Source organism: Perognathus longimembris, chromosome 2 (assembly GCF_023159225.1).
Source record: "Perognathus longimembris pacificus isolate PPM17 chromosome 2, ASM2315922v1, whole genome shotgun sequence".
NCBI classification, from domain to species: domain Eukaryota; kingdom Metazoa; phylum Chordata; class Mammalia; order Rodentia; family Heteromyidae; genus Perognathus; species Perognathus longimembris.
This window is the reverse complement of record NC_063162.1, coordinates 137,194,585-137,218,883: the sequence shown is the minus strand read 5'-3', so window position 1 is coordinate 137,218,883 and position 24,299 is coordinate 137,194,585. Positions and strand designations below refer to the sequence as shown.

The 24,299-nt window shown below is 38.6% G+C and overlaps 1 protein-coding gene across 6 annotated transcripts in view; it reads right to left on the bottom strand.

Annotated features, from left to right (window-relative positions):
• Mkln1 (muskelin 1) overlaps positions 1–24,299 on the bottom strand; it is a 250,847-nt gene that overhangs the window by 77,454 nt on the left and 149,094 nt on the right. For 2 of the 6 annotated variants that reach the window (XM_048340237.1, XM_048340238.1), the window contains exon 1: positions 16,944–17,093. The exons of 2 other annotated variants lie outside the window; for them this stretch is intronic. In XM_048340237.1, the coding sequence (XP_048196194.1) occupies positions 16,944–17,041 (98 nt within the window). In that variant the 5' untranslated portion in view covers positions 17,042–17,093. Of the gene's footprint in view, positions 1–16,939; positions 17,830–24,299 lie in introns of those variants that run through there. 2 more of the 6 variants (XM_048340235.1, XM_048340236.1) reach the window with 2 other exon arrangements.

Genomic DNA, 24,299 nt, shown 5'->3' with positions numbered 1-24,299 from the left:
AGAAGCTAATATACTTGAATTTAAAGGAAAGGGAAACAACAAAGAACAATAAATTGTTTCATTACCGACTGATTACAACAGAGCTTCCATTATGTGTGAACACTGCCAGGGTAATACTATAACAGTAAAAGCATAGTATTTGTGGCCAACAAAATTACTATCTATTTCTAATAGATAATAAATGCACACAGCTTTACTAAATCTTACACAAAAAGTATAAAAGAATTTCAAACTGAAAAATAGAAAACTCTTGATTTTTAATATTTGAACTCTCTCCAAAGTTGAATACTTGTACACACAGTAGACGATTATACTCATGTCCAAATACATTCCAATTTTAAGGCTGGAGTATACAGGTCCTACTTATGATGCTAACATTCAAATGAGACTAAACAGAGTTATAAGCAAAATAATTACAAAGCACAATAAGTGCTCAAATAGAGCACAAAATTTAAAATATATACACCTGTCTGAAAAATGCACACTAATTAGAAGGTGCCACTTAGATAAAAGAAGTCTATTCCTTAATATCAATTCTCTAAGATGAAATAACACCTATTGTATCTGCACCAAACAAAAAAAAATGTGTCAAAATAAAACTGACAGGACTGCAAGAAGCACTATTATAATTTGAGACATCAACCTTCCCCTCTCAGTAATTGATAAATTTAGCCAGTAGAAAGTCAGAATACCATTGAACTGAATAGCACCATCAACCAACTGGATTTAAATGACATTTACAGAATACTTTATCCAAAGACAGTATACATTCTTCTCAAACCACAAAAGTACATTCACTAAGACAGACATAGTAATAGAATATTATGCTAAACATACTCTTAGACCACGATGAAATTATATTAGAAATCATTCATATATCTGGAAAAATCCTTAAACAAGTTGAGTAAACAACATACTACCAAATAATACAGAGAACAGGAAAGTGTCAAGTTATACAAAAAAGAACTCTGAACTAAGTGAAAATGAAAATAAAGCCTATCAGAATGGTGGGATAGGCGAAAGCAATGCTTATGAGACTTACATCATTAAACACACATTAGAACACTAGAAAGATTTAAAATCAATTACTTAAGCTTTGTACCAAGAGAAACTAGGAAAAAGAATTTTAGCATAAAGCAAAAAAAAACCCAAACAGAAATTATAATAAAAATAAATGAAACTAAAAACAGAAATGAATCAGGGCAAAGAAAAAAAACCAAAAGCCGCTACCAGAAAACACGAATAAAACTGTCAAACATCTAATTAAGAAAGGGAACTAACAAAGGGAAACAGATATACAAATAACTAATACTAGAAATGAAAATAAGTTATCAATACTGATCTCTTAAGACATTGAAAAGAAAATGAATACTATGAGCAACTCTCACAAATTTAAAATCATAGATGGAGCAATCCCTTGAAAAACACAAATACTGAAAAAGAGAAGACTTAAGCGGCTAATAACTACTAATGAATAATATAGAGTACAACATATGTATTTACTAATACAGTATTAAATAAAAATGCTAGCAACCCTAAAAAAGGAATAAGAAAATATTAAAATACTACCAGTTGTTAGAATATATTATGAAGCCTTTATATATACAGCACTAGAAAACTTATATGTATGTGAGCAGTTAAGAACAGCAAAGAAAATACAGAAATAGATCAAGTTTATAATATTTAATGAATTATCAAGAAAACAAATCAAAAGCAGTGGGGGGACACAGAATTTATAGTAAATGACATTTAAACAACTGGATAACCATTTAAAATAAAACTAATTCGTATATCACACAGTATACTAGATTAATTGCAAATGGATAAGATCAACAAAATGTAAAATCATACAAGTAATAAAAGAAACATAGGTAAAGGTACAGCCTGACACTAAGAAAACAACATCTAAAAATAGCTTAAAGTCTAGAAAATCTTGATACATACAACTAAACAAAAATACAACTTTCAGATGGGAGGGAGGGAGGGAAGGAGGGAGGGAGGAAGGATCCCTATTTTCAGAGTATGATTTACTTTTGTGGAAAAATCCCAACGACTTAACAAAAAAATTCTAGAATAATGCAAACAATACAAGATCAACACACAATAATTAAGTGCCCCTCTATGTACTAACAATGAACAAGTGGAATCAACTACAGCACACACAAAAAAAACCTATTTCAAAGAAAATTAAGTATAAGTCTTACAAAATCCCCACAGCACGGTCCCTATCCTAAAAAAATTTTTTTTTAAATCAGAAAATGCTAACAGAGTGTTTTTAAAAACTTAAAATGGGAAGACATACCACGTTCATGGAGTGACTAAACGTGTCAAATCTCCTGAAATAACCTATACATTTAATACAATTTTCTACCAAAATCTTGAAATAACCTAAACATTTAATACAATTTTCTACCAAAATCTTGAAATAACCTAAACATTTAATACAATTTTCTATCAAAATCCCAGCAAGATTTCTTTTGGACATACAAGTTTACTCTAAAACATACGTGTAAAAGCACAGACCATAGAACAGCCAAAAGAAGAAAGAACAAAATGTATCAGTTTGCCTAATGATAAGAATTACTACACTATGTAGTTACAGTAATCAAGAAAGAAGCTCCCAGTAGCTCATGCTTGTACTCTTATCTTCTACTCAGGAGGCTGAGATATAAGGTAGCAGTTCAAAACCAGCCAGAGCAGACTTATCTCCAATATAAACTACTCAGAAAAAGCTGGAAGTGGCGCTGTGGCTCAAGTGGTAGAGAGCTAGTCTTGAGCCCCAAAATAAAAAGCTCGGGACAGTGCCCAGGCCCTGTATTCAAATCCCAGGACTGGAAGAAAAAAAAAGTACATTAGCAAAGAGATAAAAAGGGACCCAAAAAGACTCAGACAAGATATATAAAAGCAACTCAAACGAAGGGAAAGGAACCTTTGCAACAAGTAATGTTAAAGCAATTGGACATTCACAGCGCCTCCCCCTTCAAAACAGTTAATCTTAACCTAAAGCTCCCATTTCATTAAAAAAAAAAAATGAATCATGGATGTATGAAACTTTAAGAAATAAGGGGGAAAATCTTCAGGATATAAAACTAGGCTGAGAGTTTCCAGGTTTTTGTTGTTGTTGTTTTTGTTTTGGTTTTTTTTCCAGTCCTGGGGCTTGAACTTTGGGCCTCCTGGGCAGTAGCTCAAAGCTAGTGCTCTAAGACCACTTGGGCCAAAGGCCCACTTCCAGCTTTTTTGGTGCTGAATTGGAGATTAGAGTTTCTTTTAACTGACATATAACATTGATATATGTTTATGGGGAACATTATAATTTGACACATGAATACAATGCAAAACATTATTGGTATAGTTAATGTTATAGTCTAGTAATTTTATGCTATATCAAAACAGAACTACCATACACACATTCTATATTTTGGTATTCATTATAATCTACCCTCCATCTAAAATCTCTCCCTTCTTACTCTCTAGTGACCTCTATTCTATACTTCTATGTGACTAACTTCTTTAGTTTCCACAAATGGGTAAGAGCATATGCTATCTGTCTATCTGTGCCTGGTTTATTTCACTTAAGGTCTTTCAGTTTCATCTATGCTGCCCTTTTACAGATGAATAATACTTGGGATGGGGATGGGAGGAGGAGGTGGTGGTCATGGTGGTGGGTATGGGACGTAGGAAGGAGTATGTGATTCTATCACTTCTTAAAATCCATTCATCTAGCAATGGACATTTTGGCTGATGTTCACTTTTGTGAGTAGTGCTGCAATAAACATAGACAAGAAAATTATCTCTTTGATGTAATGATTTTTATATATTCAGTAGTCGACTTATGTTTTGTTTTGCTGTGTTTTTTGCCAGTCCAGGGGTTTGGACTCAGGGCCTGAGCACTGTCCCTGGTGCTGCTGAGGAATTGAACCCAGGGCTTCATGTATACGAGGCGAGCACTTTACCACTAGGCCATATCCCCAGCCAAGTAGTAGACTTCTGGATCATATGGTAGTTCTAGATTGTGTGTGTGTGTGTGTGTGTGTGTGTGTGTGTAATCGTCATACTGTTTTCCATAACAGCTGTAGTAACTTGCATTCCTGACAACAATAAGAAAGAATTCTCTTTTCTCTACATCTTAGGCAAGAAGTTCTTATTATACAAAAAGCACAATCCATAATGTAAAAATTAGACCTCAACAAAATTAAAAACTTGCTCTGAGAAAGATTAACAGGATGAGAAGAAAGCTACAGACTTGAAAACATATTTGTATTTATAAACCATATAACCAACAAGCAATAGCTATATTATACAAAGTTCTTATCATTCAACAGTTTAACAAAGCCAACAATTCAAACAGAAAACAAGAAAAAAATGAATAAACACTAAGAGCCTATACTGATAGCAAATAAGCACATGAGAAGATGTGCAACATCATTAGCTATTATGAAAATCCAACTAAAGACCAGATAAAGACAATAATTTTTTTTACAAAGTGATGATAGCAAATATCAGCATAATTTCAGAGAAACTATATCACTCATACATTACTGGTAAGACTGGTAAGTGTAGAGCCACGGTAGGAAAGACACTTACAAGGCTACTATCCACATGATCCAATAATCTGGACTCTTGGCTATTTATCCCAAAGAAATGAAATCTTAATGTACAAACAAAAAACCTGTGCAGAACTGTTTAAAGCAACTTCATTTCTAATAATCCCAAACTGGAAACAATCAAGCTGTCCTTCCTCTGGTGAAAGAATAAACAAACTGTGATAGATCTAAATGATCAGATGCACATGCAGTTGCTTGTATTTTCAAAATTTACACATCAGGATGACCTAAAAGCTAATACAAATGGCTATTTTGTGTGAAGGGGGATGAAAAATTGGGGAAACAAATCAAAGCTGTACAGTTTAAAGCTTGAAAACATGCAAATATTTAATGTAAGATAAGCAAAAGCAAAAAAAAAACCACCTAAATTAACTTAATTAGATATCAAGTTGTCAATATAACACAGATCTTTTTGTTATTGTTGTTGGTCATGGGGCATGAAGTCAAGGCTAGCACTCTACCCACTTTGAGCCACAGCCTCATGTTAGATTTTCTGGCGATTAAGTGGAGGTAAGAGTATCATACACTTTCCTACTCAGGCTGGCTTTGAACTGTGATCCTCAAGACTTCAGCCTCCAGAATACCTAGGATTATAGGTGTGAGCTACCAGCACCTGGCACTCAAGAGATTCTTATTTTAAACAATTCCAATTAATCTTAAAAACTGTTTTCACTAGCCTAGTGGGATATATATACCTAAGGAGAAAAAAGTTAAAACTTCACCAACCAATAAAGTACTTTACTGATATTATCACTATGAAACGCTTTCATATTTATGTGCACTATATAAAGGGCAAAAGAGTTCTTATGTCAAATGCTGTTAATGTTAAGAGATACTTTCAGTATAAGAAAAAAAAAACCCAAAAGTACAAAGAAGTTACTATGTGAAAAGTCAAATTTGAACGTGAAATGGTCTGAGCTGGATATTTGTTCTCTTAAAAAAATTCTTCCAGGGCTGGGGATATAGCCTAGTGGCAAGAGTGCCTGCCTCGGATACACGAGGCCCTAGGTTCGATTCCCCAGCACCACATATACAGAAAACGGCCAGAAGCGGCGCTGTGGCTCAAGTGGCAGAGTGCTAGCCTTGAGCGGGAAGAAGCCAGGGACAGTGCTCAGGCCCGGAGTCCAAGGCCCAGGACTGGCCAAAAAAAAAAAAAAAAAATTTAGCTGGGCTCTGGTGGCTCACACCAGTAATCTTAGCTACTCAGGATCTGAGGATCTCAGTTTGGAGCCAGCCTGCATACACAAATCTGAGAGATTCATATCTCCAATTAACCAACAACAACAAAAAAAAAAGAAGAAGAAGAAAGGAGGAAGAAGGAAGCAGCAGCAGCAGCAACAGCTAGCTGGAAGTGGAACTGTGGCTCAAGTAGTAGAGGTGCTAGTCTAGAGCACAAAAGCTCAGGGACAGTGCCCATGCCCGGAACCACACAAAAACGGTATGGTTTTAAGCTACCAAGTTTATGAAAACCTGTTACAGAGCAACAGATAAATAACACAATGTCTTTTTCTTGACGTGTACCCAATTATTTAGGAATGAAATAATGTATCTTATTTTAAAATACATGAAAAAGAAAAAACAGCTAGATACCAAATAACAATAATCACAATAAATCAATGGCCTAGCAAACAGTCCACTGCAGTAATCACTTATCACCAAGGATTTGAAAATGTTTGAGCCTATAATAATTATCTCTAAGGATTCAAAGCACTCTGGGAACATAAACCTACAAACAGTCCACACAAATAAATCAAGCAACAACATAGAAAACACCATGGCAACAAAATAAACATTCTAATACAGAACAATAGGAAATTCTTGTGGCCGCAATCAAACTAAAAAGCTAGCTAAAATGATTTGATGGCTCCAAAAAAATCCAGAAAATTCTCCTTGGCATTCTCACAAGTCTTCATTTACTGAATATTTCAAAGGCTTGAACTATATCAGTCTTTTCAGGAAGTAAATGATTTGCCCTTCAGAATGTATTTCAAAACTAAAAACAGCCCCCTTTCTACTTCACAAAAAGATTACCACTGAGTTTCCCTAAAAATAATTTACTATTTTCCCTTAAAAATTGTCTATAGGAGCTGGGGAGATGGCCTAATGGCAACAGTGATCGCCTCTTATACATAAGGTCCTGGGTTCAATTCCCCAGAACCACATATATAGAAAATGGCCAGAAGTGGCGCTGTGGCTCAAGTGGCAGAGTGCTAGCCTTGAGCAAAAAGAAGCCAGGGACAGAGCTCAGGCCCTGAGTCCAAAGCCCAGGACTGGACCAAAAATAAATAAATAAATAAATAAAAATGTCTATATCCCCTAACTTTCCCTCCATTTCAGTCATGCTGAGTTAGTGAATTATCACACTTCTGTGATTATCCCACATATAGCTTACTCCTTTTGCCTTGTCTCTTATGTAATGTCTCTTGTTGATTTATTTCATCCAGCCTTCTAAGTGAGCCCCTATATCCTTATAATTGTATTGCTTTCCTTACAGAATAAGTAGTAAAGACCTATAACATATAGCAAGTCACATTATAAATCAGTGAATATAAATTTGAAGTGCTTTATTAACTAAGTTGTATGGAATGTTAGCAGTTTGACATGACTTTGGAATCAAGTTTATTTCAGGTAGTAACTTTCCACACCAATGTATGTATCCCTAGTAAAACCTTAGAGTGGTCAGCTTTGTTAAATTTAAAATGTCCATCAGTTGGTAAAACAGCAGTTCAAGCTATTGAACTATTGTGGTTCCAGGGACTAGACAACATTTCAGTTCCCAAACATTACCCTCATTACAGTTCAGTGTTCATTTTTAAAATTTTTCCATTATTCCTAGCATGTTATAAAAAATGAATTAAAATAAAAATATTTTAAAAACCAATCACTATTATTAATCCAATTAAAATAATGTCCATCAAGTGATCCAAAAAGAAGGAAAAGGAAATTTAGTTAAAATATAAATTAGGGGCTGGGAATATGGCCTAGTGGCAAGAATGCTTGCCTCATATACATGAAGACCTAAGTTTGATTCCTCAGCACCACATATATAGAAAATGGCCAGAAGTGGCGCTGTGGCTCAAGTTTGCAGAGTGCTAGCCATGAGCAAAAAGAAACCAGGGCCCTGAGTTCAAGCCCCAGGACTGGCCAAAATAATAATAATAATAATAATAAATATAAATTAAATGCTGTGGAAACAGCTTTAAAAATCACATTAGTGGGAGAACAATGAAAGGGATGACACTCAACAAAATGCATTGTACTTACAAACTAATTTAAATGGAAATTCCTTTGTACAACTACCTAAAGGTAATTAAAAAAAAATCACATTAGAAGCTATGAGGTTATTGACTCACATCTAAATTTACTTTTTGACTATTCTTTGAAACTAGATTTGGGTCCTACTAAGTATTTTCCCTTTGTCAGCTGTATAATGTTAAGCTTTGTCACTGGAGGGGCCAGGAGAGTCATCCCAGGGGTAAGGGTCTTACTGACGATTTCTGCTCCTCGATACAAGCATGTTTGCCCTGCATATATAGCTTCTCCAGTTCTGAGTTCCTTCTGTCAGGTCTCTTCTATCCTGTAGCTACCACAAGGCCCAGCCCTTGTGTTCTTGTAGCTTCACTAACACCAATTTCTTCTCACATTAGAATGCAGAGCACCTGTGGCTATTTTTACAAATTCAGTGTCTTGACATTCAGATCTTTTTTTAAGCAAATGACATGATCTAAAATGGCCTTCAAGGGCTGGGGATATAGCCTAGTGGCAAGAGTGCCTGCCTCGGATACACGAGGCCCTAGGTTCGATTCCCCAGCACCACATATACAGAAAACGGCCAGAAGCGGCGCTGTGGCTCAAGTGGCAGAGTGCTAGCCTTGAGCGGGAAGAAGCCAGGGACAGTGCTCAGGCCCTGAGTCCAAGGCCCAGGACTGGCAAAAATAAATAAATAAATAAATAAAATGGCCTTCAATTCAGAGTTACAGTCCTTCTTTTATTTATTTTAGGCAGTACTGGGATTTGAACTCAGGGCTAGTGATTGCTAGACAGACAAGACGTGCTTCTAGCCCTGACTTTTGCTTGCTTTTTTACAGGGCCTTGATTCCTGTCAGGAATATATAAAGATGAGATCCACCTATTTTAGGCTTCCCATGAAATAGGATGATAGGCATAATACAGTCAACCAGTCTTACTTTCTTCCACTTTTTTCCCTTTTTCTCTTCTGAACTTTTTCTAGACCTGCTAATAGAAAGTATAAAGCTACTATGTACAGTTAGATAGACTACTCTGCACAAAATGAACCCACTAAAAAGGTGATATCAAGTCACCTCATTAATGACATGTTCTGAAGTTGAGGAGGTAGAACCTTCTAGATCAAGGCTAGCCTCTGTGCTAACTATCTTGCTCCTATTTTTCCTTAACTTTTTCTTTTTGGTCTAACCTCCAGATCCTCTGTGTCTAAGTAGATAAGTAGTAAATATGTCTGTGTGTATCTACAGGAAAAAAGTATTACTTTTGTGGGGTCCTCAGTAGAGACAAACATTTTGGACCTATGCACCCAGATTATAACAAGATCCTCAAATAATTAAATTTCATTTTCAGTCAAGTAAGACTGAGATATACTACTGCCAGTTAATGGCTGCAAGCTTTTCTGTTCAAGTATTCCCAAAATTAGTTTTGAAATTTTACGCATAGCCTTACTATTTTTAAACTGCAAGAAAACCTTTTCATAGTTTATAATTACAAAAGTTGCAATTTCCAGTGTGCTGTTATCATTCTTAATAAAATCACATTTTTTCTCATAAAAGCAACAACACTATGAAAATATAATCTATTTTTCCACACTGTACAGGCTTACTATAGTCAAAAATTTTGTGTCTCCTTTAAAATTAACCCACATAATTTTACCTATTGTTATATTTACGTTTATGCTACAAGATTCTCTTACTGTTCATTCTGTATGGCTTTCTGAGAGGAAAAGAGTATAAATTAAACTTTTTTGGTCCTAAAAGTGATTCTCAATGATTTAAGAAATTTTATCTACACACCACTGTCAGTATCATGACAAATACATAAATGTATCATAAATATTGACAGATAATGATTAAATATAGAGTAAAAGGGTTTAGAAATTATTCCCCAGTACATGGGAAATACTGATTAACAATTACATCTTATGTACATATATGGGTAAATACTGCTGCCAAAATTAAAATTAAATAGGATTCACCATCAGGTAGTGACTACTACTGGGGAGCAAAACCACACTTCTGAGTAGCAAGCATCTAAGCCATGAGCATATTCCCAGGTAAATCAATTTTAATAAAAAGAACACATGAACAAGACCCAGAAAACTGAATTGTTTAAAACTATTTTTGCCCTATAATCCACTGGAGGTCTCTATATGTACTTCCAGGGATAAACATGTACCATTTGAAGATGCTCAAAATGAAATCCTAAGATCCAAATTTGCTAGGTCTTAATATTTGATAATTTTAGTTCTAAGCCGTAGACATTTTGTTCACCTTTTTTTTCCTGCTTAAAATTCTTTGACAACTACTCAATTTCCAAAAACTACAATTTAAACTTACTAATATTAGACACAAGATCAAAATTTCTGTTTATTTTAAAAAACCAAACAAGCAAACCATAAAATAATCTCTACTTTTCTCATTTAAATGTAATACTTATTATTTGCTAAAATGAAATATTTAAAACTTTAGGCAACATCAAAAAAAGCTGTGGGGGCTGGGAGTATGGCCTAGTGGCAAGAGTGCTTGCCTCCTACACATGAAGCTCTCAGTTCGATTCCCCAGTACCACATATACGGAAAACAGCCAGAGGGGGCGCTGTGGCTTAAGTGGCAAAGGGCTAGCCTTGAGCAAGAAGAGGCCAGGGACAGTGCTCAGGCCCTGAGTCCAAGGCCCAGGACTGGCCAAAAAAAAAAAAAAGCTGTGGGCATAGCTCAGCAGTGTAGTGCTGACCTTACATGCATTAATCCTTAAATTCAGTCATCAGCATCACTAAAAGGGAGGGGGGAAAAGCAAAGAATAAGGAAGACATTAGATGAAAAAAGAAATCATAGTTCATTTACCTCTTTTAAGAAATCACCCTTCAAATCCTACCCTTCACAAATGCAACATCCTCTAAATTGCACTTCTAGTTTCTGTAGCATTTACTGCTTTTTACCATTTCTCTGAATTTGTTTTTACCATTTTCTACTGAACCCTTGTATATATGTATGAATGGTACATCATAAGAGATTTCTCTCTACTACTTTACAACATGGCCAATCATTATGCTGGAGTCAATAGACATCCAACAGTTTGCTCATGGTAAAGATAAGCCAGAAATCTGAAAAACCATCACTAGTTGCAATTCAAATATCATAACACAATAAAAATATAAATGAAAAAACTAAGTTTATCACCCAGAGAATCAAAAAACTATTAAAGATGCAAAGTTTTTTTTAAAATTAGCACACATTGGTTTTATGTAAAAGGAGACTTCACTGTGACATTTCCACTCGTGCTTATAATGTATTCCAAACAAATAAAAGCAAATAAGAAATTGATGTTTATAAACCCAAATGTATAAGTAATTACTCTATTTGCTAAATGAGTTAAATACTTCAGATTGAGTAAAAAAATACATGGCATGCATGTTGTTAACAAAACAGACCTTAAATATGGATACAGCCATCCCATCTGCCAAAACAACATTTTTACATTTACAAAATGTTGCAGCATTTGATCAAGATAAAAAGTATTTCTACAGAAGAAAAAAAACCAAAGATGCTCAGAAAAGAATAAGTCATTAAAACCCATATTCTAATTCTCAATCCACCTCACAACATTTTTCCTTCATCTTGGTTGTCTTTATTTTTCTGAAACTCTTAAGAATTCCACACTGAAAACAATAATTTTTGGTGGCCAGAAAGTTAACCAAGCAATCCCACTGTCTAAACTCAGTTTAAAGAAAGAGAAATAAAGGAAAAAGGGCATGATAGCCTCTAGTTAAATTCCCAAACTAGTGATTCACTTTTTGAGTACCAAACACGTATGGAATTACTGTAACAAGTCTTCAAACCAGTAAGTACAACAGTCAGTATCTGTAGACCATTTTAAAAACATATAATTTAAAAAATTCATTCAAAAGTCGTAATAAAGAATGCAGATAGGCACCAATGGCTCATGCTGGTAATCCTAGCTACTCAGGAGGCTGAGATATGAAGATTACAGTTCAAAGCCAGTCCAGGGAAGAAAAGTCTGTAAGACTCTTATCTCCAATGAACTACTCAGAAAAAGCTGGAAGTAGTGTTGTGGCTCAGTGGTAGAGTGCTAGCCTTGAGCTCAAAGAGGTTCCAGGACAGCACAAAGGCCCGAGCTTAAGCCCCAGGACCAGCAAAAAAAGAATGCAAGTAGGAAAAAAGGAATGTAAGTAGGAAAGTCAAATGACACTTCTGACTAAGGTAAGCATTCTTAAGGCACATCTAAGAACCTCTGGTCATAATATACATTCTTGGCCAAGCACAAATGTTTCTCACCTTAATCCTAGCTACTCAGGAGTCTGAGATCTGAGGATGGTGATTTAAAGCTAACCCAGGCAGGAAAGTCTGTGAGACTCTCATTTTCAATTAACCACTGAAAAGCTGGAAGTAGAGCTGTGACTCTAAGAGCACCAATATTGAGTGAAAACGTTAAGGGACAGCACACAAGCCCTGAGTTCAAGCCCCAGTACTGGAACCTCCACACTCACACCCACCCCCCCTCCATTCCTAAACCACTACAAAATTAACTTATGGTGACCAAGGGTCTCTGTCTACACAGCAAGAAAACACAAGCCAATACCTTTCATCTAACAATTCAACTTATAATCAATAACATGAATTCAAATTTCCCTCTATAAGGCATCTCGTTACTCATAATAGCCAAAGACCAACAAAAACAAACAAAAGAAAATCAGATTTTTTTTTTTTTTTTTTTTTTTTGCCAGTCCTGGTGCTTAAACTCAGGGCCTGAGCAGAGTCCGTGGCTTCTTTTTGCTTAAGGCTAGCACTCTACCAGTTGAGCCACAGCACCACTTCTGGCCTTTTCTATATTTGTGGTGCTAAGGAATTGGACCCAGGGCTTCATGTATACAAGGCAAGCACTCTGCCACTTGGTCATATTCCCAGCCCAGAAAATCAGATGTTTAAATATGCAACAATAGAAAAACAAATTCATTATATGAAATATAAAGTACCCAAAAGAATATAAAAGAATATGAGGAAATCCTTACTACACAGACTAAGCATTCCTTATCCAAAATGATTGAGATAGTACTGTCACAGATTTCAGAATATTTTCACAGCATCTACCAGTAGAGAATCTCTAATCCAGAAATAACCCAAAATAATCCAAATGCTCTGAAATCTGAAACTTAAAATTCTCAATAAGCTCCAGATTTCAGAGTCTCTCAGATTTCTGAGTTTCAGATCAATGAGTCTCAATCTGTATATTAACTAACAAGTAGAGGACAATAGTAAAATGGAAAAGACATACAGATAAAAGATCTAGAATGACATATCTCAGGGTAGTTAGTAATCTCTGGATGGGGGATTAGAGTAAGTGGTGTTTTGTTTCTGTAGGATTTGTACTTTGCAAAAGCTCTACTAATAAACACTTTTGCAATAAAAATAAAATATCTATCTTTAAATGTGAAAATTTAAAATTACTAGTTGAAATAAATTCACCTGTCCCAATTATTAAATTTCTATACAATCTAAAGCACTAAGTATTATGTAAAGATCATTTCTTATTAATGAAATTACCTAATATGTAAAATATTTTCAAAGGGCCTTCCAGTTTTCATATGAATACATTAAAACCTTAAATATCAAGATAAAATGTATCTAAATTTATTTCCCTCACTTTTTCTTCTAACTTTAGAGAGTTTCTTGTCTATAGTCCCTAATAGGCACATAACATAGTCATGTAAAATACTGAAATGGGAGGGTACTGGTGGCCCATGCCTATAATCTTAGATACTCAGGAGGCTAAAATCCAGAAGACTAGAGTTCAAAGCTAGCCTGGGCGGCAAAGTCCATAGAACTCCATCTCCAAAATAATCAGCAAAAAAGTGAGATGAAGGCATGACTCAAGTGGAAGAGCATCAACTGAATAAGCAAGCAGAAGAATCATGTGGCCCTGAGTTCAAATCTCAGCACTGGTAAAAAAGAAAACACCGAAGTTGCTTAGTATTTCTAAGACAAGTCCGAAGGCCCAAGATGAGAATCCTTTCGACTCCCAAATATGAGCTAATTAACCACTTCTCTGAACTTCCATTTCCCTAGCTGTAAAATATAACTCAAATTGTACCTTAGAGTGAAGACTCAATCTAAGACATGCTAAGAACAGAATGCCTGACAAATGTTAATCACTCAATAAATGGTGTTTTGTTTTTGTTTTTCATCATAATCACAGTGCAACAGTTTTTAAATAAGTTGCCAAGGCTCTTGAAAGCTATATATATGTCCTTGAGTAAGTAACTTAAGAAAAACAGAAGGGCTGGGTATATGGCCTAGTGGCAAAGAGTGCTTGCCTCCTATACATGAAGCCCTGGGTTCAATTCCCCAGTACCACATATACAGAAAAAGGCCAGAAGTGGTGCTGTGGCTCAAGTGGCAGAGTGCTAGCCTTGAGCAAAAAGAAGCCAGGGACAGTGCTCAGGCCCTGAGCCCAAGCCCCAGGACTAGCAAAAAAAAAAAACAAAAAAAAAAACAGAAAAGCAGGGTTGGGAATGTGACCTAGTGGTAAGAGTGCTTGTCTCCTATACATGAAACCCTGGGCCCAAGGCCCACGACTGGCAAAAAGAAAAAAGAAAAAAAAAATCAGAAAAGCACTACAGTTAGGACCATGGCCTGTGGAGCCCTTCTGCCTGGTTTCAAACCTTAGCTCTATAGTCTTAAGCAAGTTTTAACTCTCCATGTACTCACTGGATAAAAAAAAAAATAAAATAAAGATTCTTCATAGGACTGGTATAAAGAGTTAAGTGAGTTAAACACTTAAAAGTACTCATACTCATATACGGAATTTGTCATTACTTTATTACCTCCTCAAAGTGACTATATTTCTGTCAATATTTGCTACTTCATGGGAAATTTCTACAAACTGCTCTACCTAAAATAAGACCTCTTTAGCAAGTTCTTTAACAGGACTTTAACATGAAAAGATACAGCACTTGCCTTTAGGGTGACTGTAAGGCAAAAATAAGGACAATATGTATCTCATACTTGCTGTTATACAATTTTATCTGTTAGTGGAAGTTCAAAACCAAGAATTTTACAAGTGACTATGACACACACACCAACGCAGCAGACAAAATCCTCAAAGTCAATATAATTACTCAATTATACTTCAAAGAAAAAGTTCAGCTTACTCTTCAATTACAATAACTTAGTGCTTTAAAACAAAAACTATACTACATCTATCAACAGATTGTCATTGGGATTAAATAAGATAACAGTAAACGAAAAGTTTTGAAAGTTGTATTTGTATTGAATACTGATTTATCAATGTACCTGAGAAAACTGTAGCAATGGATTTCTCCAATTTTAAACAATTACCTTCTAATTCCTAAACTACAATCTTCAAGCTCAAGTCAGGGGCCAAGATTCAAGACCTAAGTCAAATGAGAGGTTATCATCTAGCCACATCCTTTCTAGCTTTGAAAATGTCCAAACTCAAAAGAGATTTGTGATAACCACATCTCCTGCCTACCCCAGGAGTTTAAAGGAATGATGACAACCTGGAAATAGCCTGAAAACTCAAGACCAGAAACATGTCTATGTAGGCATTAGACCAAACACTACCATCCCATTTCTCAAATGTCTGAGATTCTAACCTACATGTAGAAAACGCAGATTATCTTCAGTTTGTATACAAAAACGAGTTAACCCAGAAAAGAGAGGCCAAGTACTTAGGGCCACATTTCAACCTCAGCTGAGTGTTTACCTGACTCACCCTCAAATTAAAACTGGGTTTCAGCATCAATCGGGGACACTGTAATGCAGCAACCATCAATAATCCACACAGACCAGATCAGACCACAGGTCACTCACTATTCTTTGAGCCAGATCCTTTAACAGCCTGATTACCAACCCTTGACCTGGTAACTAGCAGGATAGGACTGGAAGTCAGGAGTTAAGATTCTTTTAGTTACAGTTCCTTTGTCAGATTCTTGACTGAATTGACCAGAGAAATGAAATCTGGGGAAATGTAGACAATGTCTTGTAATGTAGGCAGGAAACCTGGGGGGGGGGGGGGTGCGCGCGCACACACACACATCATATATCTAGCCTTTTTGTTTAGTGATGTGTTCATAAACTTTATCTGTGAACCTGTGAGAAGGGAGTCCATGGGACATGGAAACCGCACAGATCTTAAAACACTGACTTGGCCACTCTTTCCATCTGTATGTAAAATTGGGAGTTAAATGTACATCTCTCAAAAGTAAAGATTAAAAACACTTGGTAGCAATGCAAGGAAAGTTGTTGTTGTTTTAAATGCTTAAATCGAGGATCCCAGACCAAGATGGTGCTAGGCGGCAAATACATTAAAGTTGGACTCTTCTGTTAATAAAGTTTCTGGGATGGAAGGCTGTTTACGTGCCTATACAAATCCATCTTCTAATGCAAATCCATCTTCTAATGACCCATCAAATAATTGATTCTTCTTAGTAACGTTTCTCCTTACTCCTAGCTCCCTCCCCCCAATTTCCACCCAAAAAGCAAGTAAGTCAATAAAACATGGCCAACGCCAGCCCTCCCAAGTTCCCTCCACTTGTCAGGATTCCAATGGATTCCACAATTTCTCAGCCTCGCCGTGACTTTCCCCACAGCTCCAGAGCTCCTCACTTTTAATGACCCCTCCCCTCCCCTTCAGCAGCGCCTGTTTCCCACCGCGATCACAGAACGGCCCCACGACGCGGGTAAAACCTCCCCAGCTCGGGCCCCCCCCCCACCCCAAGGCCCGCTCCACCTCGGCTCCCGGCAAGGGGACCAGGGCCTGGGCCCCGCGTCCCGACGCCCGCCCCGGGCAGCCGCACACCACGCCGCCTCCCCGAGCTCGTTCCGGGGACCCGGGCCACCAGGGACGCGGGGCCGGGGCTCGGCCGGGCGGACAGCGCAGTCGGCGGCAGGACCAAGACTCCGAGGCCGCGCGTCCACCCCCCCCCACCCCCGCCCCACACCCCTCACAGGCCCCGCCTGGGCCTCTCGGGCTCCGCGGCCTTCCATTGCACCCTCGGCCCAGCCGGGCTCACGCCGGAAGGCGGGGACGCACGAGACCGGAGCCCGGCACTCACTCGGGAAGGTAGGTGGAGGAGAAGGAGCTCCACTTGTGCAGCGCGTAGGGCAGAAGCCGGCACTCCGGCGCCGCAGCAACAGCCCCGCCAGCCGCCATCTTGTCAGCACCGTAGCGGCCGCCACCGTCCGCCGGGTCGCGCCGGGAGGCGGGAAGGGGGCGTGGCCTGTTCTTAAAGGGCCCTCGGCCCGCGTCGCTACCTTTGCTGCGTAGAGGCCCTGGGCTGCCCCTCCTACATGACTGGCAGAAAATGGGCATGGGGGTGGTGGTGGGAGAGAGAGAGGTGGGCTCTTGGGGGGCTCTTCTGAGATGCTGGGCAGAGAATGGCTTTTCATAAAAGCAGAGGTCAAGACAAAAGCCAAGAACATTATTGAAAGAGATTGTGGTTATGGATTAGGAAGGGAAAATGAGATGCCCAACTTGGGAGAGAATGGATGTCTTTGCGGGTTTTTTTGTTGTTGTTGTTGTTTTTAGGAAACACTACCCTGGCCAGTTCCAAAATTCATTAAGGAAATAGCACTGAGCAGAACTGGAACGCAATGACTTCTGTCTTTTCCTTCTGGAGTTTGTCCTGGGAGGAAAGAAATGTCTTTGTCACTGTGTTCCTGGGTCAGACGGAGACAGGAAAAGGAAATGCCACTGTGTCCTCTGTTCTACAACGCTGTAAACATGTCTCACTCCTGCTAGTTCTGTAGGAATGACATTCACCTGCAAGCCAGAAAAATTCTTACAGAGCTGGGTAAGCTGTGTGTCACCACTTATTTCCAGTGGGTAAATCTGCCCACAATTTAGTCCTTATAAAAATTCTGGGGCATTGGTGGCAGAAGAGGAGTCCCTTGTGTTCTAGAAACCATATGGGCATCACAGAAGGAACACTGGGTCCAAATATGTGGTAAGTTTAGATTATGCTTCTGTCAAGTATCAGTTTGTCGGGCTTATGCATAGTTATTCCTTGGCTTCACCACTACAATTACCAACATATGTGTCGATCATTGCGCAAGGAGCTGGACTCTTGAAAGCCTGTATAGTATGTATCTTTTAGGAAAAACTCAAAAAATTTCTCAGTGACCAAGTGAGTCTATAATGCTATTCCCCCTTGTTATGATCACTAACCTGACCCACCTCCCTCTAGTCCTTCCTTACTTCCTGTTTCCATTGAGGGGAAATACAGTTGCCTCCCCCAGGATACCAGATCAAGAATACCAAATAGGACTGGCACAGTGGCTCATGCCTATAATTCTAGCTATTCAGGAGACTGAGATCTGAAAATTGCAGTTAGAAGCCAACCTGGGCAGGAGAGTTTGTGAGATTCTTATCTCCAATTAAACACGAAAAGCTCATGGCAACTCCGGGGGTTAGTCTAATCCAAGCCTGAAAACCCTCACTACCCACTATTTTACCTAGCTAATTCTTGCATCTTCTTCAGATAATTTTGTTTATGGACAATCTTTCCTTATCATCAATTCTGAGGTTAGTTGATTTTTTTCCCTTATATTTCCTTTAGCACCCTGAGTTCTTCTTTCTTGGTTTAGCAAAAATTAAAATGTGTTTTAATTTCCTCTTTGTGTTTTTGTTCCCAAAGGATAACTCCCATAAATGTAGGAGTCATATACGTCCTGTTCAGAGTTGTATCAGTTAAGACTATTGTAGTCTACCAGTAGTAGATGCTCAGTGCTTTAATGAAGAACTAAGGAATCATTCCAAAAAAGTACTTGGATTGGAGACAGGTATTGCAAAGAAAAGAATGCCAAAACTCCAAATATGTATCCCTGAACAGAACTTCCTACCACACCTCACAAATGGTTAACTATTTCAAGCACTCCTATGTCAAGAAATGCAGGCTAATGTATATTGTGATAGTGAGTCTAAAATATTGAAAGACTATATAGGAAATTCCAAGCTCTGCAGGAGACTATTAGTAGCTACATCCTGAAATCTCAAGGAGTACATCTTCATTCTCCTCTGTCTTTGGGGTATGACTTTAGGTGATGGGGTTATTTGGAAGGATGGACAGAAAAGGCCTAGGAACCAACAGCAGCTTTATAGACTCTAATTCCCTTGCACTTCAAAGTTAGGATGTGTTGATCGACTCATGGAGAGCAATGAGTCATCATTTTTCAGGAATCAGCAATACCTATGGTAACACCACAGCTCTACTGACCTAGTTATCCTGTCATCCTCTAGCGGCCTTTCAGTACACAGGTCATATTAAGGACTTCTCAGAGAAAGGAACTAGTTATGTGTAGGGTTTTGCTATCTACTCCCACGCTGCAAGAAAGACTTGCTAAGAAGCAATTAGTGGCCAGGCCCTGGCTTAGATGCCGTGAGAAGTAACCTTAAAAGGCCGTACCTCACACAGCTCACCTTCTTGTAGGGCAACATGTAAGAAACAAGACAATTACCAACTGTCTAATCTCTGTTAATCTCTTCCAATTGCTAAAAAGAAACTAAACCAGGGTAATTCTTAGACTGGACTATGAAGGAAAGCTTCTCTCAAAAAGTAATGGCTGAGCTGATACCTGTACAATGGGAAAGAGCCAAGCATGCAAAGGTTTGGATCAGAAAACAAAAAATTCCAGGCAGCAACTAGGATACAATGCTTTATCCAAGGAGATTTGGCTAGTCAGTACTAGAGCCAGAATCTTTGGTTCAAAAGCCTATCACATCGCAATTCTCAAATGAGTTGATACATGGGAATAAATTTAGTAAACTCTAAAAGATATTGTCAACTAGTAATATAGTATAGACCACCAAGGTTAAAAAGCAAAACAAACACAACTGAGTTTATTTTCAGGCAAGGGTACATACTAAAGGCAAAAAGCCTGTGTTTTTCATTGTGAAGGAAGGGATTTCAATAGTTGTTGTATTCAGTAGTGGAGTCATATGCTGCTGTAACAAAATACCTTGAGATGGCGAAAATTATACATAACAGAAGTTTTGGAAGCTGACAATTCAGTGTCCAAGGTGCTAGCAGGTTCAGTCTCTGTGCATCCAAGATGGCTTCTTGTTGCTATGTCCTCTGCAGGAGAAAAGCACTGGTCCTCATATGATAGAAGAGAGGAAGAAGGAAAAAAAGGGAGCTGGTTCCTCCAGTCTTTTAACAAGAGTACTAATCCCCATTTATGAGAGCAGAATCTTCATAACCTATTTATCTCCTAGGCTCCACCTATTAAGACTATTGCATTGGGAATGATGTTTCAATGTGAATTTTGGAGGGAATGCCAACATTCAATCCCTAACAGAGGTTTAAAATCAAATCCTGGAAATAGATTGGAATAAATCCGCAGCTGTATACAATGGGTTAAAGTATGACCCATAATTCATAATTCATGGGTGAAGGAAAATAACCTTCAGACACAGATGAGGCACAATGTAGTATTGATCAAATTCTGCTCTAAATGTAAAAATAGTATTGGACAGATGCAGAAACAAATACTCAAATACGTTAGCTGCCATGTCTATGTCACCTATACAAATGAACTGTTTAAAGACTTGAACCTTGAACCCAAGTCTCTGAATCACAGTCACTTTTTTCTGAACGTATTCATTCCATAAGGGACTGTACATAACTTTTATATGCCATAAATGTTTACATTATTCTTCTTCAAATCCTTTATGACTATCACATAGTAGGTACTTGAGAAATATTTCCTGAGTTTTATCTCTTAGTTTCTCCTTAATATCATCACATTAATATCTAATTATGTTTCAATAAAGAAGTTAGGAGGAAGAAGTTGGTTGAGGGTCATCAATAAGCCAGAAAACTTGACAGAATAAAGGCATAGAGGCTGACTCTCCAAGGTTCGGTGAGAAACTGAAGAGAAAACCACTAGGGAGATTGTAAATGTGAACTCACCCCATTATGATTCCCATTATGATGTTTCTTACATATTGAAATTTAGTATCTCAACTCTCAGAACAGCCTGACCATTAAACTGAGACTCTGAGAGGATCAGATTCACCGCCCTCTCTGTTGTAACACCATCCCAGGATTAAGGGATCAGAAAACCAAAAACAGGAACCACTGATATATTTATAAAACTAGCTGTTCTGGAATTTCATTTTTTTTCTTCCAGGGCTGAGAATTGAACCCAGGCCTCACACACACATGCTCTACCACTGAGCCAGTCTCTGCCTTGAAATCATTTACGTATAACATTGCCGAAAGAAAGGAATGAAATGTAAGGCATCCTAGTGTTGTTTTTTTTATGGAATAAAAGGCTGTCTCCTTTATTTTCTAGGACAAAAAAATTCAGTCCTGCCTCAGTGGGGCCTTCTTTGCCCAACTCACAGGTGAACTTTGAGAGGAGCTTCAGGTAGGAAGCTCAGGTCTCCTTTCTCCCAGGAGGTGGCAGCAGCAGCAGCAGCAGCCAAAGCGTCGGCTTCAGCCTCAGCCTCGGCCTCTGCCTGCTCGAGAAATCAAACAGAATTTTGTTTTCCTGTTGGCATTCAAACCCAGAAATTCCTGCTTCCAGAGACCACTTGATCCTCTCCTTTTGCTGAGCCTGGTTGGAGTCAGGTACAGGGAATGCAGAAGCTGGCAATGACTCTTCTTCACAAGTGCCCAGCTTTTTTGGTAAACATTTTAATCTGGGCCTGTGACCTTGAAGTATGTGTGAAGGACAATCTGAAAATCACTGGCCAGAGAAAAAGAGCTTCAGAAAGAAACAAACCGTAACTGAAAACACATAGGCACAAGTGTAAGTCCAGGGGACAGCAGCTTACAATTTGGTTCCACACAAAGATGCTAAACCTGGGCACCAGCCCAGCCAGCTTGACCTTGACATCAAACCCATCAGAGCAGCAACTTCTTGATCTACCCAGAGTAGACCAGGTTCTCTTGAAGTGCTTGCTAATCCTTCATTTATAATTACTGCTCTTCTCTGGATTAAGTAGGACTGGTCTTTACTCTTGGAATTTTAACAATCTCAGACACAACAAAGTGCTACTGGTTGCAAGTTAATCCCTGTTGAACACATATCCTGGCTTGGCAGACACTGCCAGCTGCATAGGAGGTGGGCAGAAATCCCAGGAAATGTCTGGACACCACACAGCTATGGATGAACTGTCAACTGCTGGGGGTTGCTTTACAAATTACCACATGAAAACAAAGCTGACAAAGTGACATCTCAAAAAAGCAATTAACACTGATTCCTAGTATATTTGCAACCACAAGTCCTTTGGGAACAAGTAGAATTGAACCAAAGTATCCAAGCTTTCTGAGAGGAAATGTCTGAGGCTAAGGAGGTTCCCTGGTTTCCTCCCATCTCTATAGCTAGAGATCTGGTTGTTGTGCACAAGGAAGCAGAACTAGTTCCTCGTGCCCTGTTTTATCCTGCCCACTTAGGAATGGTTGAACTTCTGTCATTCATCCAGTAAACACAGTGTACCTCCATGTGCCAGGTGCTGGGAATACACCTGGCTGTTCAAAGCCCACAATTAAGTAAGTCAGATATTAAGTGGATTGATTTGCATTCAGAAAGGTTGGCAGTGATGGAGATATTAGCAGTACTATTAACTCCAACATCAAAGACCAAATGTTGCATTTCCTGATGACAGCTATTTCTATCATACAGTAGAATCATCTAGAGATAGTTCTGTAGTATTCATCCAAGTGAGTCTGTCAAAGCAAGCCTTTCTTCCCTGCTTTATGTATTAAAGCATCATATATTACAACTCTGTCATATATTAAAACTCCTTCTGAGACCAAGTGTGGTAATACATCCTTACAATCTTAACGAATCCAAAGGCAGAGATCCAGAGGATGAAAGTTCAAAGATAGCCTGGGAAGACCTCATCTGGTTTGCCCAAACCATCGAGCATGATGGTGCTCACCTGTAATCCCAGCTACACATGAGTATCAGTCCAAGGCCAACCCCAACTGACAATGGAAATCCTACCTGGAAAATAAATACAGCAAAAAATGTCTGAGGTGTGGCTCTACTTGTAGAGCACTTTCCAAGCAAGCTCAAGTCTCTGGGTTCAAACCCCGGGACTGATGTCTATCAATCAATCAAGTCTCTTGTATATTAGGAGATTTAATTTCAGAAATCCACAATAGATGGAATCCATATGTGTTACCTGGCATGACAGGGTAAACGAACTGATTACTCCTCTACCTGGTCCCCATGAGACCTGAGGTGAAAGGCCAATGAAATATTCCAGTGTTAGTGAAACAGAGGAACAGAAATGGGAGGAGTTTGTGATAGCAAACTCTCCATATGAGAGAGAAGAATCTAGAGGCCGATCAGAGAGCAAGGGACCCAAGGTGGTCCAGGATGCTAAGGGATGAGCTGAGAGCAGAATCCAGAAAACAAGAAACAGAAGCAAACCATGTCTCCTGGTTGTCCCACACTCCAGATCATGCTGAGGTCAACTGAAGTTTGCCATTAAAAAGACACCAGGGATGGGAATATGACTTAGCGGTAGAGTGCTTGCCTTGCATGCATGAAGCCCTGGGTTCGATTCGTCAGCACCACATAAACAAAAAAGCCAGAAGTGGCTCTGTGGCTCCGTGGCTCAAGTGGTAGAGTGCTAGCCTTGAGCAAAAAGAAGCCAGGCACAGTGCTCAGGCCCTGAGTCCAAGCCCCAAAACAAACAAAGATACCAGATGTCTTCACAAAGTTGGAAGTAAAGTCATTTCTAAAATGCAAATCTTTATAGAGGCCATTCCTATCATGTTGATAATGCTATTTTCTTCCTGTGGATTTGCAGATGAACTCTAAATGAGCCTCATCTCCAACTCCACAACCAATTTACAGCAGTGCCAGTCACTAAATAGGTAGCATAAGGGTTCAGAACCTCGACCTTAGACTTCATTTGTATACAACTTGATGTTTGGGCCTTTGCTTCTATAGGTCAAAATAAGTCCAAATTATAATGGTATTCTCACCTTTGAGTCTCGCCTTTGGCTGCATATTGGAATCCTTTGGAGAACTTTTTTTTTTTGCCAGTCATGGGGCTTGAACTCGGGGCCTCAGCATTTTCCTGAGCCACAGTGCTTCTTGGGACTGGGGAGCTTTTTAAATTCCTCAAAACAGGCCAGGGATGGTATCTGAGGACCACAACCCTAGTTACTTGGATATCAGAGATAGGGAGGATTACCATTTCATGCCATAAAAAAAAAAATAGACTCCATCTCGTCCAACAGTTATGCTAAACACCTGTTGTCCCTATTATATGGAGAAATACTAATGGAGGATCCTGATCTACATTGGCCTAGGCCTAAAGTAAGACCCTATCCCGTGTAACTAATGTACAAAGGGCATTGGGGTGACTTAAGTGGTAGAGCATCTACCTAGCAAAGCCCTGAGTTCAAGTTCCATACCAACAAAAACCCTCATATCCTCCTGTAAAC